The sequence below is a fragment of the Adiantum capillus-veneris genome, chromosome 11, assembly GCF_014529385.1.
Source record: "Adiantum capillus-veneris isolate H3 chromosome 11, ASM1452938v2, whole genome shotgun sequence".
In the NCBI taxonomy this organism is placed as follows: domain Eukaryota; kingdom Viridiplantae; phylum Streptophyta; class Polypodiopsida; order Polypodiales; family Pteridaceae; genus Adiantum; species Adiantum capillus-veneris.
Window position 1 is genome coordinate 36,827,721 of NC_140941.1, and position 16,188 is coordinate 36,843,908.

The window sequence follows — 16,188 nt, forward strand, 5'->3', positions numbered from 1 at the left end:
CTTCTCTGTGGTCAATGTCGCTTTCCTTGCTCGATAGTCGACCACTGCATTCTTCTTGTGGTCCTCATGCCCAAATACCCCTGACAATGCAAACGAAGTTTGCCAATGACAGGTGTAATAGCTACATCCCTGTCAGGTGCCGCTAGAACTGCCTTTGCAAGTGGTCCCATCCGATAGGGAGTGATCTCGAGCCGCGCTGCCAATTCCGGTGAAATGAAGTTGGCCTTGGCTCCTCCATCGAAGAAGATCAGGGCTTCTTGGTCTTTCACTTTGCCCCAAGCTCGGCAAAGTTCTGTACTCTCGTCCATCGTGCTGGGATCGATACCCACGCAATTTGGAACTAGTCTTGTTTTCATCTTGTCTTTTCTTCCACGGTCCTCAGTTGCTCTCGAACTCTCAGGCCTCTCGTTGTCCTTGTCGTTCTATTCTTTCTGTGCCTTCTTAGGGCATTTCGCAGAGATATGCCTAGTTTCCCCACATCCAAAGCACTGCCCCTCCTTTATGTAGTGAGCCCTCTCTTGAGAAGTAAGTTTGGGTCGTGCATCCTTCTCTTTCTATTCTGGGTTGCTCTTTCTCTTTCTACTTTCATTTTTCGAAGTCTGTTCCGCTCTTTGCGCCATGATCTCATCTGTGGGTAGGTCAGACTGCTAGAGTAAATGGCAAAACCCCGTTTCACATGACTCATCAACTCCTGAATGGAAGCTCGCTTTAGTTCTAAGCAGTGATCTCGGATCTCTGTAGGAAGACCCAAGGTAAACCGCTCAATCTGTTCCTTGAACGAGATCTTCTTAAATGAAGAGGAGGGTAAAAAAAAGCTTCAGAATCTCTCGCAATAAGCGTCCACTGTATCCTACTTGGTCATTTGAAGATGATTCCAAGCAATTCGTATGTCACGTTCATACTCTCGAGTCAGCCATGAAGAAATAAAAAGCCTTTTGAATTTCAGCCATTTAATTGGTATTGTCTTGTTTTTAATAGAAGCTTAGACCACCAAGTTCGAGCATTCCCTTAAAGTAAGAGGCAACCCTCCGAATCTTAGAGTGCTCTGAGTAACGCCCTCCTGAGAAAGCTATGTCAAACTGCTGTATAAAAGACAAAGCCTTCGAAGCATCTCTATAACCAGAAAACGTGTCAAATTTAATTGACTGTCCACCTTCCTTAAACGCTTGGACTTTCTTGCTTTTGTCTTCCAGAAAGTCATACTGGTTGACTTTATAAAAATTCTTCTTCTTTGCGTAAAAGATGTTGTCATCAGAGTCCGAACTATCTGAAGACGAGTCCTCTGTAGAACTGTCAACCACGCGGCGAGATTTAGGCTTCTTTGCCTTTTTCTTGCCCTTGCCGAAGCTTTGCTTTTGCTTCGATTTTTGCCTTTTCGGTCTTCTTCGCTCGAGTCAGCAGAGCTAGAAGAAGAAGAAGAAGAAGAAGAAGAAGAACCGGGTACTCCTTCAAATCGAACACGCTTCTTCTGCTTTCTTGCAGATTCAAAAGTAGACTGACGACCCAAATAACCCGGGAAATCAGCGCTTTTTGTCGTGCTTTTTAGCTTTGTTTTGTGCGTAAAAAAGCTGAGCAATCCGTGCATCAACCACCTCTTCCAATTCTTGCTCTGTGTACATCCTCGGCGTAGGAGGTTTCTTGAGAGCCGATTTGAGGGGTGGCTCTGTGGTCTGCCGCCACTGTGTGTGCACCTCATTGAAAGAAGTCTCGCTCATATATTTTGCAAATTTTGGGTCCTTCGCAAAATTAAGCATCATCTTTGTTGCATCGCCGATCAATTGTCGACGCTCCATCTCTCCGAGCTCCGCCCGAGTAGGCCAAGGCGGGCCATACTCGCGTGAATCTTCATTGTGATCTCTTCTCGGATCTCCCGATGCAGAGGAAGTCCACCGATCTCTGCCAGAAGCCATAAGTGCCACGTAAAAGGGATCGGATTTCTTGTAGAAGAGAAATCGGTCATATTCTGATACCCCTGTAAAACAGACTTGGACGCTCCAAGTCAAGAATCTACCGCGACACCACAAATAATCACTTCAAAACAATTCACATTTCACAATTGATTCGACACTAGCCCAGCAGAGTTTCGTGCCTAGAGATATTAGCCCCAAAGACTTGCGCCCCTTTCGGTATTTCTTTTTATATTAATCTGCAACTCAAAGTACAAGCGAGTCTCCAGGACTCACTCTCAGACTCTGCGTCCAGATGCTCTGTAGAGTTAGAGCCCAAAGACTAATATAAAGAATTTACAAGGGATGCTAAAAGCAGAGCCCAAAAGCTTCAAAAGTTGTCCATAAAAACTGCCCCTAAAAATAGGCTTATGAAAATAAAGAAAAAGCTTTCTCTCTCTTGCCACTTGCTAGCTATTTGTGTCGCCAAAAACTGCGTAGAACTTTTTTATTCCAGCCCTACGTAGAAAAAGCGAGCCCAAAAGCTGTCCGCAAATGGCCTGCCACGTGGCTGTCTGCCCGCGTCTTCCGCAATGATTTCCGGGTCTGCCATGTCACTGCCTGCAGAGAATGCTGTACACGGATTTCTACAAGGGGGTCAGAGGGTGTGTGTACTAGGCACACCATGTCACTGGGTTGTGACACCCAGAGGTATAGGACCCAAAGATTGGCGCCTCTTTCGGTATTTCTTTTTATATTAATCTGTGTTTTAAGTACAAAGAGGGCCTGTGGGTCTCACTCTCAGACTCTGCATCCAGATGCTCTGAGAAGTGAGCCCCTAAGGCCACTTATAAAGGTTACATGGGGTTGCTAAAAGCAGAGCCCCCAAAAGCTTCTAAATTAAAGGTAAGCGTTCCCAAAAACTGCCAACAAAAAGCTGTCAGCACGTTTTGCGGAATTGTCCGTACAGCCAGCGTAATTCGCGAAAGTCCGTACGCCTCGCCACGTTAGCAAGTCAGCGTGATTTCAGCCTCCGTAGAGCTGGACAGCATGCTGGGTTTATTTGTTGTGTGTCCCCAGGGTCCCCTCATCACTCACCATAAGTTGGGACAACTTAATAGGGCTGCCAAGTCACCAGTTTGTGACATATCCCCCTCTTGAAAGAATTGTAATCGCCCTCGATTACGCCTGCAAAACAGACAGAGGCCATAAACTGTCTCAGTAGACACACTGTTAGTACCGACGCACTAGACACAACACATCTAGCACTTGTACAAATCGACAATCACACCACCGGACATCACAAGACATCACATGGCAAATCACATTCAAATTCTCGAAGACCATGATTAATCGGCAACGTATTTAGTAATCGCATGGAGATCCAATTGGGACCTTACAAATGTCCGATTAACTGGTTCTTATTGCAATCAGGTCTATTGACGAAATGCTATAGTCATTTCGTCTTTCAGTTCCTACACTCAAACAAGTCAAGTACAAATCAATCATTTTCATTTTCATTTTTGGGAATTCCAATTCATAAAGTCATACAGCAGAATACTGTCAACCCAGCACTATCCCTGAAACCCAAATGGACATCAGTGACTCTATGTCAAAAATCGGGGTAATCCGTTGACAAAGGAGCGGAGCGCCTCCCCTCTTGTGCAAGCCCGTTGCACTAGATTCACCCATGTTGAAATCGGGGTTCTATCGGAGTAGACCATGCTAAACCGAATGCTTCAAGGTAAAGTTCCAAAATCTGAGGAGTATCTACTAGGTCCTCCTCCTCCATCCACTTTGCATCCAACGCACGATATTCTTGAATTTAACCAAGAACCGCCTAATCAATTTACCTTTAATCTTTCTATCCTTGTGTGCCAATATCTGTTCTGGTACGAGTATCTCCTCGCTTTCCTCCACTTCGGGTTGCTCATTTGGCTCCCCATCATCGAGCACATCGCCTTTAAAAGCCTTCAATAGAAAAGAATTGTGAATCTTCCCAGTATCGGGCAGCTTCAGTCTAAAGGAGACATCATTTATCTTTTCTTTTATCTGGAAAGGTCCATAGTATCTCATGCTAAGCTTCGGAAAAAGCATCTTCTTTCCCTTTTTCTTTCTTAGGCGTGCCTTCTCAAAACGTAAGAGCACCCAATCGTCTTCCTTTAATTTCAAGTCGTGACAATGTTAATTTGCTCCCTTCTTGTGTCTTTTTTGAGATTTCGCTAAAGCCTCCCGGACCTTGGCAAAAGCACTGTCCAAGTCCCTTGTGTACTGGTCAGCTTCAAAAATCTTATCTTTCATGCTAAGGAAGGGTGAAACCTTCGTAGCACATTCAATAATCTCAAATGGCGCCTTCCCCGTCGAAGAGTGGATCATGTTATTGTAGGCAAATTCCACCAAGGGTAAATTTTTTTCCCAATGAGTCTTTTGATCAAAAATGTAAGACTTCAATAAATCCAGTACGACTGAATTTGCAATCTCAAATTACCGATCTGTCTGCGGGGTGGAAAGATGACGAGAACTGCAACCGTGAGCCAATGTTCTCCCAAATAGCCTTCCAAAACAAACTTGTGAATCGGGAATCTTTGTTAGAGACTATTGTCCCAGGCATGCCATGTAATCGAAAAATCTGTGAAATGAACAATCTTGCTAAATGATCCGGCTTGACTGTTTTCTTCATTGGAACGAAGTGAGCTTGCTTGTTAAATCTGTCGATGACAGTCCAAATGCCATCATGCCAACTCTATGTCTTCGGGAGATCAAAAATAAAATCCATAGCAATACTTTCCCAGGGGCGGGTGGGAATGGGTAAAGGCTATAATAACTGTTTTGAAGTGAATCTTTGTTGTGTCGCGGTAAAATCTTGACTTGGGGTGTCCAAGTTTGTTACAGGGACCGACCCAGTTCAGATGGATGAAAGCATACGACTTTGTCACGCATGGGGCAAAGTACGAGATCAGGAAGACCTCATATTTTTTGATGGAGGAGCCAAGGCCAACTTCATTCTGAATTGGCGGCTCGATTTGGAATTACGCCCGACCAAATGGGGCCACAGGCGGAGGCTATTCTAGCGGCACCCGGACAAGATGTTTCCATTACACCTGTCATTTGCAAACTTCATTTGCATTGTCAGGGGTATTCAGGGCACGAGGACATCATGCCCTTGGAAGGGTGTGAGGTTCTCCAAGGAATCCCTTGGTTCCACAAGAATAGTGTTGTGGTGGATTATCGGGCAAAGAAAGCGACTTTGAAGAATGAGAAGGGCGGAGAAATTATACTTCATGTAAAACTAAAGGCAAGTCAGTCCCACTTGTATCGGCTTCGGCCATTTCTAAATTAATGAAATCCAGTCTTTTTATTTGCTCGATCTTGAAAGAACTGAATGATGAACAACGATCAATTATGTTTGAATTGGAAAAGGAACAACAAGAATTTCTACGCGCACAAGCTGACTGTTTCTCTAAAGGCCTACCATGCGAGTTACCTCCTCGTCCTCAAGATCACACGATTGATTTGATTACCGGTAGTACACCACCAAACCGGCCACCTAATCGAGTTAGCCAAGCCCAAAATGAAGAAATAATGAACCAAGTAAAAGAACTTCTTGAAAAAGGTCTCATCCAACCTAGCACTTCACCTTTCTGTTCTCCGGTGTTGCTACTACTAAAGAAAGATGGATCTTGGAGGATGTGCATTGACTATAGAGCTCTCAATAAAATCACCATCAAGAACAGATTCCCTATTCCAAGGATCGATGATATACTCGACACACTTCACGGTCCTCTTGTTTTAGCAGAATTGATCTGAAGAGTGGATATCGTCATATCCAAATTGCTCCGGGGAATGTCTACAAGACAGCTTTCCGGACAACTTTTGGTTTGTACGAATATTTGGTTATGCCTTTTGGTCTTACAAATGCTCCGGCAACATTCAACCGAATGATGGATAGGATTTTTCATAGAGTATAGATCATTTGTGGGCACTTTCTTTGACGACATCATTGTTTTCTCCAAGAATGAAGCAAAACACAAATGATGAGAACACGGACATCATCTGCTATACAGGTCTTTCAAGCATTGCGGAAGCATAAATTGGTTATCAACGCGAAAAAGAGCGAATTTTTCTTGCCTGAGATACATTTCTTGGGACACATCGTCTCAACATAAGGAGTAAAGATAGACCTAGCCAAAATTAAGACTATTCGTGATTGGCCCGACTTAAGGAATGTTCTTGAAGTTAGAAGTTTTCTGGGCTTGTGCCCTTATTATCGGCGGTTCACTCAAAAATTTGCAGAGATAGTCTCACCTTTGCATTTACTCACTCAAAAAGGGGTTCCTTTCACTTGGGGACCGACAGAGATTACCGCCTTTCAGACTCTCAAAGAAAAGTTGGCTATAGGACCAGTGTTGACCTTGCCAGACTTGGAAAAGCCATTCGAAATTTATTGTGATGCTTGTAGTCGCAGTCTGGGAGCAGTTTTGATGCAAGAAGGCTATGTCATTACTTACGAGAGCAGGATGTTTTCACGTCCTGAGTTGGTGGCACACATTGGCAGTTATCCATGCTCTTATGCAGTGGCGACACTATTTACTTAGAGCTGATTTACAATCTTCACAGATCATCAAAGTTTACGCTACTTCTTGTCGCAGAAGAAGCTTTCGAAAAAGCAGATGAGGTGGGCTAACATATTGTCACAGTTTCACTTCCAATTAGTCCATGTTCAAGGGCAAAAGAACTTAATTGCAGATGCATTGTCTCGCAAGCCCTTGGTTCTGGCTATTTCTACGATGCATCATCGAAGCTTTGAGGAGATGGTCGACTAGTAGACCCCAGATCCTAGCTTTGCAGACATTTTTCACCACCTACAGAGTGGGGAGACAGTTGCAAGCTATTTCATACGAGACGGCTATTTGATGCGGAAAACAATCTTGTGTGTTACACAGCCTTTGAGGGAAAAGGTTTTGGCAAAGTGCCATTGTCCACCTTTTTCGGACCATCGTGGCATAGATACCACCTTGAAGGGGATTTGGACAATTATTGACAAATTTAGTAAACAAGCCTATTTCATTCCGGTAAAGAAGAAAAATACGCTTTGACAATTTGACAAGACTGTTCATCTCACACGTTTTTCGGTTACAGGGCATGCCTGAGACGATAGTCTCGGACAAAGATCCCCGATTCACGAGTTTGTTTTGGAGGGAAATTTGGAAGAACATTGGCACGAGGTTGCAGTTCTCATCCTCATTCCACCCACAGACAAATGGGCAATCTGAGATAGCCAATTCGTTGGTTTTGGATTTGGTGAAGTCTTACATTTCTAATCAGAAAACTCAATGGGAAAAGTACTTACCCTTGGTGGAAGTTGCCTACAACAACACGATTCATTCATTGACAGGGAAGGCGCCATTTGAGGTATTCGAAGGTGCTAAGAAGGTTCCTCCATTTCTAAGCACCAGAGAGAAGATTTTGAAGCGGATCAGTACACGAAGGATTTGGACACTGCTTTTGCCAAGGTTCACGAGGCTCTTGAGAGTCTCAAGCATGGCATAAGAAGGCAGCTCATAAACATCGATGCGACTTGCAATTGAACGAAGATGATTGGATGCTCCTACGGTTTGAGAAGGCACGCCTTAGGAAAAGAAAGGGAAAGGAACAACTTTTTCCAAAGCTAAGTATGAGATATTATGGCCCTTTCCACATACAAGAAAAGATAAATGATGTATCCTTTAGATTGAAGTTGCCAGATACGTGGAAGATTCACAATGCTTTTCATGCGAGTCTCTTGAAACCTTTTAAGGGTAATGTGCCACTTGACAGGGAGCCTGATCAGCAACCTGAAGTCGAAGAGAGGGAGGAGATACTTGTTCCAGAACAGATACTTGCTCACAAAGAAAGGAAAGTGAAAGGTAAAGTGATAAGGCGGTTCTTGGTGAAATTCAAGAGCTACCCGGCATTGGATGCGAAGTGGATGGAGGAGGAGGACCTAGCCAGATATTGGAACTTTAGCTTGAGGCTTTCGGTTTAGCTTCATCTATTCCGAGAGATCCCGCAGATCAGTAGGGTTGAATCTGGTGCAGACGGGACTTCACAAGAGGGGAGTTACTCCGCTACTTTGTCACAGATTACCTAGGTGGAATAAAGTCATCAATTTTCCTTTGGATTTTAGGGTTATTGATGTGCTGACAATATTTTGTTGTATGACTTTATGAATAAAGAACTTGGAAATGGGAATTCCCAAAAATGAATCTGATTTGGATGTACTCTCTCATGTGATTTTGTTTGAGTGCACGTTTGAAAGACGAAATGACTACAACATTTCGGTCTTGAGATTTTATGGACATGATCGCAATAAAAATTCGTGAATCCGACATCAGTGCGGTCCGGTGTGGATCTAGATGCGATTTCTAAATACATTGCCAGGAGTCACAGACCTAGATCTGGATGGATTTTATGTGATATGATTTGAATGTGATGTGAATGTGCACTGACTATCGTCTTTGTGCAAGTGCTAGATATGTGTCGTCTAGTGCGTCAGGAAAAAGGGTCAGTGTCTACTAAACCAGTTTATGCCTTATGTATGTTTTTACAAGTGTAATCGAGGGAGATAACAATTCTTTCAAGAGGGGGGTATGTCATAAAAATGATGACGTGGCATGTCCAGCTGACGAGATCTAAAGTTATAAGTTCGAAAGTTGTTCCAGCTTATAGGGTCCCGTCTAGTGGGGCAGTGGGGACACTAGAGAATTAAAGAGAGAGAGAGAGGGGGGGGGGGGGGGGGGGGCACTGACGTGGCAGTTGTACGGACGTTCCGTGATTCACATTGGCTGTCGTACAAAAATCTGTGATTTGCGTTGCTCAGCTTTTGGGGAATGAAGCTTTTGAGTTTGAAGCTTTTCATGTACTACTTTCGTAGAGCCCTTGGGGCCTTTAAATACGAACACAGGGTCACTCTCTGGCTCAGTTTTCCTGACGAGCAACACAGTAGAGAGGACCCTTGGGCCTTGTAACTTTGCTCAAGCATTAATATAAAAATAAATACCGAAAGGGGCGCCAATCTTTGGGGCCAATATCTCTAGGCACGGAACTACGCTTGGCCGAGTCAACTCAAGTGAATCAGGGTGTCGTGCCAGATTCTCGACTTGGGGTGTCCAAGTCTGTTACAATCAGGGTCTATGACACCACTAATGCGCACAACTTGTGTGTCGTGTGACATTCTCTACTTCGGTGTCCAAGTCTATTACAATCATTGAATCAGGGTCTATAACACCACTAATGCGTACAACTCGGATCCACGGAAAGTAACACTCTGCCACCTCTGGTGCCTCAGCAGTGACTCTCTAGAGGCGACAAAACTTTGAAAGCCCCCATCCAGCAGGGAGCTACCGGCTCAAGATGGGTATGAAACTCTGCAGGTAGAACCTCTACGATATCCTGACACCAGCTCTCCACCCCCCTCATCTCTCGCAGCTGAACACTATGAATCTACTCACTCGGGAAGTACTGTAACCTGCAAACAGTCCCCAGAAGTGCAGGCTGGACACAGAGCTAGAAGATCTGAATCCAACAGGAGTTGTACTCTTGCAGATCAATAATAAAGAAATACCGAAAGGGGCGCCAGTCTTTGGGGCCAACGCGTGTTGGCTCGGATCTCCACCATGCCGTGTCGTCTCTCTCTCCTTCTCTTTTTCAAGTTGTTTTGAAATACTAAAAGTGTGCCAAGTGTGTAGTTTGCAATTATCTCTATGTTTCCGTTCGATCCCTCGCCGGAAGTGCTTACATGAATCCAAATGCCACCAATAGCTTCAAAAAATGGCAGCTAATCCTGACATGTTTGATTTCGTGGAGAAGCTTGGGCTCTCTGAAAAAGATTTGGCTGATTTTTTGTTGCAGAAGAGGCTGATGGCTTCCGGATCAACAATGTAGGGAAGTTGCAACTCATAAAGAGGCTCAGAAAGCCAAAGAGCTTCCCGTGAAGCCAACACGGCTGTTGTAGAGGAGAAGGCCACATAAATCTGCTGTTTTCTTTGCCAAGAAACTGGCCCACTTGATAGCATAAATACATAATCAGCAAGTAGAGAGATTGTAGCAATCATCACTAGCCCAAGTAGCATTAGTATAGCCAGACAATCAGAGTGGCGTATAAGGATTATAGTGATATGTCAGGCAATAAATTTGAGTGCCATGCAAGTCAAAGACTCCGGCAAGCAGCTCTCTTATGAGCACAACATGGCAATACGAGTGCACGAGATAGTATATGACCAGCATAGCATAAATCCACGAAAGTACAAGAGATGGGATGAAAGATTTGACACAAAAGCGTGCATATGAGACATGTGGTAAATAGACCTCATCTTTAGTGTAAGCATGACACTAGAGAGGTAGTGATATGTGCTAGCTAGGCGGGAAATCTACATTAATCTCCTGTGTAGGAAGAAGGGTCACGTGCTCAATGGTGAAATATAAAATGAAGCTACCAAGTATAGTTTCCCCCCTCAGAAAATTAACGCAATCGACGGTCATAATTTTCTTTCCAGGACGTTTGCCCTCTGCGAATGATGTTGCGCAATGGATTAAATCGATTTTAGGCGGATGTTTTATTGAGGGAGTCTTTTTTGCTTCTCGTGGATTTTACGAGGTTCATTTGACAGATCACATGTATAAGCAAAAACTGCTTGAGGCTTCGCCATTGTTTTATGGTAGGCAGATGGTTCATGTTTTGCCTTGGTCGCCTAGCAAGGACTATCAGAATTTGATTCGTCACTCTTGTCCAGTATGGGTCGAAGTAGTGAATTTAAAGAGGAGCTCCCTGGTTTGGCCGCCTCATTGGATAAAGTAATCTGTCCTCCACGTCCCACTGGGAATAGAAACACGTTTTGCATTTTGTGGGACACTGATAAACCCACTCCGCCATCTATTGCAATTGAGATTGAAGATGTTGAAATGGAGGAAACCTATTTTGATTTGAAATGGGGAGTTTTTGCAGGCGCGTGTTTTACATGCCATAAATTTCAACATCTTGCTTCGGAGTGTCCACAGGTGGTTCATAAGCCACCCCCAAATGCTATCCCTCAATCGGACATTGTTCCTGCTTGTTTAGTAACAGAAAAAGCTAAACCTTCGAGATCTGTCGTATCTGATGCTAATTTAAAGTCTGCTCCTCAACTAGTTGCACAGTCTTCAAAAGCTAAAGACAAGGGGAAAGCTTTGATGGCAGACGCTAAAAAGGCTGATCTTAATGGTTGGCAACAGCCAAAAAAAGTTTTCTCGCCGAAGACAAAGCCTCTCCAATCTAGAAATTGGAGTGCGACGGCTCCTACGCCGGGACAGATTTCAGTGGATACGTCCCCAGCTTCTAGACTTTGGACTGATGTTTTTCAAAAAGGGTTGCCTTTGCTGGATGTAGATGACATGGATGTTCTTCATGTTCATGCTCAGCCTGACGAGCATGAAGATATGGCTGTTGCTTGATCTTTTATGCAAGGATCTGAACATATCTATATACTCAATGTCTTCTTAAGTGTGTCTCTTTTAACATAAAAGGCCTCTCGCATGTAAATAAATGGAGGCTTTTTTGGGATTACGTCAATACAATGCATCCGCATGTTGTCTGTTTGCAAGAGCACAATCAACATCGTTTGGCTGGTCAGTCTGGATTCTTTGCGGGCTACCATATCTTTTATGTAGGCTCTACAAATTTCGCAGGAGTGGTTATGCTAGTCCACCATGAACTGAATCCCCATGTCGCATACAATGATCCTGACTATAGATGGATGGTTGTCCAATGTATCATAAATGCGGAAATATACGAGTTTGTTGGTGTGTATGCTTCGCAATCCTCTAGAACGCGGGCTCTCTTGTGGAGTTCTTTGAGTACTTATCCCTGGCTCTCAAATGCTATCATTTGTGGTGATTTCAATAACTCGCCATCTTCTCGAGATAATACTTCTCAGAATTCACATATGCTTCAGTTTGAGAAACAGAGATGGTCATCTTTACTAGAGGTTTTGCATGCTGAGGACTTATGGCTTTGTACAAATCGGCTCAACTCGGGATTTACATGTACGCATAATGCTTCTGCACGCTATCGAGCGAGACTAGATCGGTGGTATCTTCTCAATGCAAATCAGTACAACTCTTTTGTATGTAAAATGTGGATAGATCATTCCATATGTTTATCAGATCGTGCTCCATTATGGTTGGAGATGTTGTTTGATATGTCTCGAACTGAGGATGCTCTGCCGTCTCGCCGTTTATTACATGAAAATAGCAGTTACCTATCGCATGAGGTTTTCCGTCAAATGGTTGTCACGGCTATACATCCTCTTTTCATGCATGCGCATGTTGACATTGAATTTGCATGGCATTCTTTTGTGGTACGTCTGCAATCTGTTATTCAGGACTTTGGAATATGGTATCTTGGGGATCAAAGAAGAGCATTGGCTTGGGCAAAACAACATCGACAATGTATTATGGAGTCGGATTCTGATAGTTTGTCGGTTCAGTCTGTTCAAGAATTGTTATGTGAGGCAAACCATGTAATTTCATGCAATCAAATGCGTAAAGTTCACAAATGGCAAGTACGATCTAGAGAAAAGCAGATAGCAGACAAAGGTTGTTCATCCAAACAATTTTTTAAAAGTTTGCATGCTTCGCGACAGAGACACTCCATTTCTCGCATCAAAATTTCAGATGGCTCATGACTTCTTCGAAAGTGCAACTGTCCTAGGAATGCGTTCAGCATTATGCTAGATTGTTTGCTGCTCCTGCCCCTTTATCTGCTTCAAAATCTCTGCAATTTCTAGAAGTTGTTTCCCCGATTATGGATTCTGATGAAGTGAATGCATTAGAACAACCCTTCTTAGATGAAGAGCTGTATCATGCTTTGAAAGCACTAGGGAAGGGGAAAGCTCCAAGATGGGATGGTCTTACTGCTGAATTTTTTCATGCTTTTTGGATGAACTGAAAGATGCTTTATTGCTCATGATAAACAGTGCATGGCTGGAAGAGCAGATTCCATCTTCATGGAAACAAGGTTTGTTGAAATTGCTCCCAAAAAAGCATTTGGCTGAAATCTTTGATGATTCGAGACCAATCACTCTTATGCCAGTCGTATACAAACTTGTTGCCAAGATGATGGTGCACAGAGTAAGGGAGATTCTTCATCGTGGCCTTCATCCTCATCAATATGGGTTCATTCCGAGACGTCATATTGTTGATAATATTGCGAATGCTATGATAGCCATTGAATATGCAAAATATTCCTCAGGATGTACTTGTATTGCAGGTAGACATAGCCAAAGCCTTTGATTCGGTTCGCTGGGATTTTATTTCTCAGATTATGTCTAGATTGGGTTTTGGTCCTAAATGGATTAATGTCATTTACTGGCTGTATTCTGAGGCTACGACTCGTGCTATCATTGCGGATGGGCTCTCTGACCCTTGGGAACTAGGTCGTTCTGTTAGACAGGGTTGTCCGTTGAGTGCTTTGCTTTATGCAATTTCCACTCACCCATTGCTTTTATATATGGACAAGATGGTTGACACTGGTTTGTTACATGGAGTGCAAATTCCAGGGAGTCCTTTTCTTCCTCAGGCATATGCGGACGACTCTTTTTTTATGCCTAAAAATGATCATGCGGATCTTCAAGCTTTGATGAAGATTTTGTCATATTTTTGGCTGGCAGACAGCGGGTTTGCATATCAACTTCAAAAAGTCCATTTTGCTGCCTCTTAATTCTTGCGACTGGCACTCTATTTTATGGCCTGGACAACTACTGTCACCACATGATGTGATATGTCACCTTGGTTATCCGATTGGTTGGTTCATTACAGCGACACAACAAATGGAATGGGTGACTGCTAAGCTTGCACAAAAATTGAGATATTGGAAATTGTCCACTTGGCCTCTTCATGTACGACTGCGAATAGTACAATCCATTGTGATGGCACATGTTCAATTCTATTTGCCGTTGCTGTCTTGGACGCATAAAGACATTTCAGCCTTTATGTCGCAGGCAATGGAATTGTTATGGAAGACACATCCCAAACGCAAAGCTTTACGCTTGTTGAGAATGCAGTCTACTTGTACACCAAGATCGCATGGTGGGCTTAATATATTGAACATACATTTCCATCTTTTGGCACGCAAAGCCACACTGCTGGCTGATTTTTTCACGCAAGTACAACCTGGTCACGCATGCTAGCTACTATGTGCAGTTCTATGAACACAAAGGCATATGGTAATTGGATCACTGATCAATGGGAAGTTGTATTGGGTTGCTTTGAAGGTACCATACCTGGCTGCCCTCACTCTACAAGATTGATATTGGATTGGAAACATGTATTTTCTCAGCATGTATTTTCTCATATTAAGTGGTCCGGGAGATCCTCTTTGAATGGTAACTCATTGCGGAAAGAAAGCCTTCACTGGTCTGCAATATTTCCTTTTCCCTTGGCGGTTACTCAACCGGTCAAGGCTTACAACTTGATGAAAATGGGCATCAGACGTATTGAGGATGTTGTGGATGAAAATGGTTGTGTGTTATCTTTTCCCCGTGCTTGTCAGACACTTAATTTGGGCATGCACCATCGGCCAATTTGGAGGGACACATGTGCTTTGCTTGCTCCTCTTATACCTATACCAATACTCAATGATGAGGATAGGCTTAAAGATTGGGAACTCATTGGTAATTCCCCAGGTTCCAAACCTGTTTCTATGCAGAATTGGACTTCAAGGCAACTTTACAGAGCTATTGTGCCTCCTCCGTGGATACAGTCTCATGGCAATTTGCTTTGGCACATGCATAAGTCAATGCGGTGGTGGAAATCGGTTCTTCCCATCAATTGGAAAAGTAAGTTGCCATTAAAACAAAGAGTGTTTCTATGGAGATGCATGCTTGGCATATTACCGGTGGGTAAGATTTTGGCTTCTCGTCGCATTGCCTCTTCATCTTGCCGAAGATGCTCGAATCGAATGGAATCAGTTCCTCATCTTCTTTGGTTTTGCCCCGACTCTTGGGATTTCTTCTTGTGCTTTCAAGGCAATTGCGTTCGAGGTTTCCTTCAGCTGCATTTGGGAAACTTTTCTGGGTTTTCAAAAAACTCACACCGCAATTGCGTCCGCATGCGATTTTCATGCATTGGGTCAGATTTTGGGCCTTCTCCTCGATCTGGTCCAAAAGAAATGTTACTTCTCGACAGTTTCAGCTCTACGCTCACTTTAGAGGCTCTCTACGGCAATCCTTGTTTGACTGATGTAGACTAAAAGACATAGACATCACGACTTTGACACTTTTCTATGACTGTTTTTAGTTTGGAAGTTTGCTCCTATATGGAGTGACTTACTCATGTTCGGTTGTTTAGATCTTTATGGTGGGTTTTCCTCACGTTGAGGCTTCCCACATGTAAATTAATCCAATCGATTTACAAAAAAAAATGTGTGTGTGTGTGTGTGTGTGTGTGTGTGTGTGTGTGTGTGTGTGTGGTGCGTGCGTGCGTGGGTGTGGTGCGTGCGTGCGTGTGCGTGTGTGTGTGAAGGAGCATCGAGCCTGCTTGCTGCGCGAAGGTCTGCCCTGCTCTGTACCTGGCTGCGCACAGGTCTGTCAACCCTGCTGGGGTTCCTTGTCGCCGCATGTGAGCTCCCTGCTCTGTTCTTGTGCTGCCGCTCTCTGTTTTGCAGCCCCTTCGTGGTCTTTTCTCGCCTCTGGAGTCTGTGTATGTGAGTGCGCACATAGGTTTCTTCTCTCAGCGTGAGGCAGTGTTCAGTTTTCAGATTCGAATCAGCAGGTTTTCTCTAAGCTTTTTTCAGACTTTCTTTGCTCGTTTCTGTACAAAGGGTGGTGTCAGCAGGTTAGTGTTTCAGAGACAGGTCTGCTTACTGCGAGCAGTGTCTTAGAAAGTCTACTGTGGTTTTCTTCTTTTCCTTATGGAGTCTGCTTCCTCGGGTCAGGTCTTCTCTCGCAGGGCAAAATCTCCAGCTGCTAAGCGTCTTTAACCGGATGGTTCAGCTGATATACTGTCAGATGTTCAGTATGTACATGAAGCCCTTGAGCAGCAGTTTTCTTCCAATCAATCTCAATGGGGCAAACCTATACTCAATTGTAACTACAAGATGAAGCTTCCAGCCATAGCAGCCCCCTTGTGAAAACTTTCTCAGACAGCAGTTATTATTTTCTTCCCGGGTAAACTCCCATCTGCTAATGATGTGGCGCAATGGATAAAATCCCTTCTGGGTGGATGTTTTGTTGATGGGGTTTATTTTGAATCAAGGGGTGTTTATGAGGTGCAGAGGTGCACCTCATGG

General features: G+C 43.7%; 2 protein-coding genes across 7 annotated transcripts in view; one reads left to right on the forward strand and one right to left on the reverse strand.

The window, feature by feature from the left end:
* LOC147447104 (alpha/beta-Hydrolases superfamily protein) overlaps positions 1 to 16,188 on the reverse strand; it is an 86,939-nt gene that overhangs the window by 55,994 nt on the left and 14,757 nt on the right. The gene's annotated exons all lie outside the window — the stretch shown is intronic.
* Positions 14,107 to 15,150, forward strand: LOC147447105 (uncharacterized). The gene has a single exon (XM_086524422.1). The coding sequence runs from the start codon at positions 14,107 to 14,109 to the stop codon at positions 15,148 to 15,150; it is 1,044 nt and encodes a 347-aa protein (XP_086380548.1).